Here is a 2678-nt window from a genome sequence, read left to right as displayed (position 1 = left end):
GAGATCGCCCCACTGCACTCCAGCCTGGGTGACAGAGCGAGACTCTGTCTCAAAGAGAAAAAAAAAAAAAATGGGAAGGCAAAGAGGTTCACTGCTTCCTTTCTTCAAGAGACTTCTACCTAAAATAAAAACATACAAAATTGCACCTCACCTTTAATAAATGTAAAAACTGGCTTTCAGAGTTAATAGGCTGAATTTTTGCAGAACAACATTGCCATCAAAAACAAGTAGAAAACCAACAAAATATTAAGATAAATGTTTGAAGGCACTTGGAGCTACTGAGGCAGTCAAAACCTAAGGGATTGGGATCTCAACGAGAAAGGAGAGATCTAACAGACCACTTTCCCTTCTAAGTCATTTGCCAATTTTATATCGTTGGCTAAGTAGCTGAGAAAGAAAGGGAAGACTGAGAATGTAGCAGGCTTTGAGGAGCATCCACCACTTTTCTGGTCTGGAGAACATTTACGTTCAGTGACTACTGAATAGGAGAGGAGCCTGGCAAAGACCCCAGTCCTTGGTGCTGCGGGTAGAAGCAGGGATTGACTGAAAATGAGCAGGAAAGAACTTTCTGGGTGGGGAAAGATGAAAAGTTTTAGAGCTGGATCACAGTGATTTTTGCACAACTCCACAAATTTATCAAAATTCATTGAATTGCATGCTTGCAATGGGCAAATATTATGTTATGTAATTTACACTTTAATTTAGCTGTTAAACGCCAGACATCTAGTTGGAACTTAAATGGCTAAGAGCAAAGGCGAGCAGCCATCATGCAGGCTGAAGCTCAGATCTGATCCAGCTCAGTCATCAGCTCAATTAAGGTGATCTGCCCCTGCAACAATTCCCAGCAGAAGCAAAAGTGAATCATTTGAGGAAGATGAAATCATTCAGAGCCTCAAATTATCTCTATAGTTTTCATACACAATATCCAGCATTCAAATACATTACTAGTTGAGTGAGAAAACAAAATCACATGCCCAGAAACCGAACAGAGAAAACAGACAAAAGAAACAGACCCAAAGAGATTCAGATGTTAAAGTTATCAAAAACTGGCTTTAAAATGACAGATGTTAATATAGTCAACAAAGTAAATGACAAAATGTGGAATTTTAGCAGACAACTGGAAATTGTAGCAAGATTTAAGTGGAAATCCCAGAACTGAAATATACAAAATACCTAAAATTTAGACTTCAATAGGTATGTTTAAAAGAGGAATAGTTTCTTAAATGAAACTCAAGAAGTTAATCTGGCTGCCTCAGGTTAAGTTCAAAGTGACAAATTCATTCCTCCCTCTGCCTCTAGGTGTCTCTTGACTTTTGCTGCTGAATTCTGTTCCTGCACTGCCTTGCTTTATTCTGGTGATTCTCATGCTGGTCTAGACCTCTGTTGACCTTGAAGTGGTGTGAAATATTAGACTCCATGTTTTCTACTCTCTTAACTTGTTATTTTGTGAGCTAGCATCATTAGCCCAAATGCATCACACGAGGTTCACAGTGTCATCAGATAGTTCTGCTCTTGAGCACATGCTGAGCAAGAGTCATTGATAATTGAGTTCTTCGTACCAAGCCCCTTCTCCTTCTGAAGATTTCCATGAGCACCCTCTATATTCTCATGGAAATACCTGAACTCCCACTCAGGAATCATCTCGCCAACCTAGGAGTTAAAATATGTTTTCCTAAGCAACTAAAACAAAAAAACTCCGATAAAGATGGCCAAATGGGAATAAGGAGAAGATATAGGTTGCTTGGTTGTGTACAATTCTCTCATATTCAGAGCCTACCATCACACTCTGTAGTATCTGTAAGCATTCTTCAAATCCTACAGTGTCTGGTCATTTCTGCCCAAGATATCTTTGGTAATTTAATTTCAGATATCTGTCTATTTGGAGATGGCTGCAAGAACAAACCCAACCAGAAACTTCCTTTTCTTAGGAAGGAAGTGGGTGCTGGTGGATGGTTGGGAGGCAGATCTCTGAGGGTTTGTGCACAGGCTGCAGTTGTCTTTGCAAGGCTGTGGCTTCACTGCTGGCACAGAAGTACATGGCTGAGTCCTCCAGCTTTGTGGACTGGATCTTCAGAGTGAAATGTGATCTATCAGGCCTTCTAACTGAGAATCGATCATCGAATATTTCAGACTTCTCTGAGATTTCATCACTATAAAAGGAAACCAGAAACTCGACTTTCTGCCCCAAGATTTGTCTGTACCAATAGAAGTATAAGTGATTAGAGATGGGGACACACTGCAAGATCACTTCCTGTCCCATCTGTGTGACCTGATGGCTGGGAGTCTGGGTGACTTCAGGTTCTGTGAGTCCTGTGAGAAAAGAAGATTAAGAGAATGGTTTAGAATTGTCTTAGGTAAGTTTAAAGCAAGAATTTCCTAGAGTCTAAGCATCGACCTGCTTTCAAGAGACTAAAAACTGCCCAGCATAGGAGCCAGGTGTCCATGGCAGGATCACAGCAGGAATGAGGCCTCTCCTGGTTCAGGCATCTGGTCGTGTGGAAGAAAGGAGGGGCATTTTGAGCTCCCGTGGCCCCACAGGCAAGGTCTGGCAGAATTACTGGTGTCTCTGGCAACACCCACCATCCCTGGAGCGCCCTCTACAGGAGAGAGGAGGGAGCCTTTGTGTTGGTGCAGAACCTGACAATGCAGGGCTCTGCTCAGCCCCTGGGGTCTGATGG

General features: G+C 42.1%; 1 gene segment (V, D, J or C); it reads right to left on the bottom strand.

The window, feature by feature from the left end:
• Positions 1-1924: 1924 nt before the first annotated feature.
• Positions 1925-2459, bottom strand: LOC100938907 (T cell receptor beta variable 2-like). The segment is given in 2 exon segments: positions 1925-2310; positions 2396-2459. Coding segments are annotated over 2 exon segments (435 nt in total).
• Between the last annotated feature and the right edge of the window lie 219 nt (positions 2460-2678).

Source organism: Pongo abelii, chromosome 6 (genome assembly GCF_028885655.2).
Source record: "Pongo abelii isolate AG06213 chromosome 6, NHGRI_mPonAbe1-v2.0_pri, whole genome shotgun sequence".
NCBI classification, from domain to species: domain Eukaryota; kingdom Metazoa; phylum Chordata; class Mammalia; order Primates; family Hominidae; genus Pongo; species Pongo abelii.
Note: the sequence above shows the minus strand (reverse complement) of the source record. Positions and strands in the feature narration are given on the sequence as shown.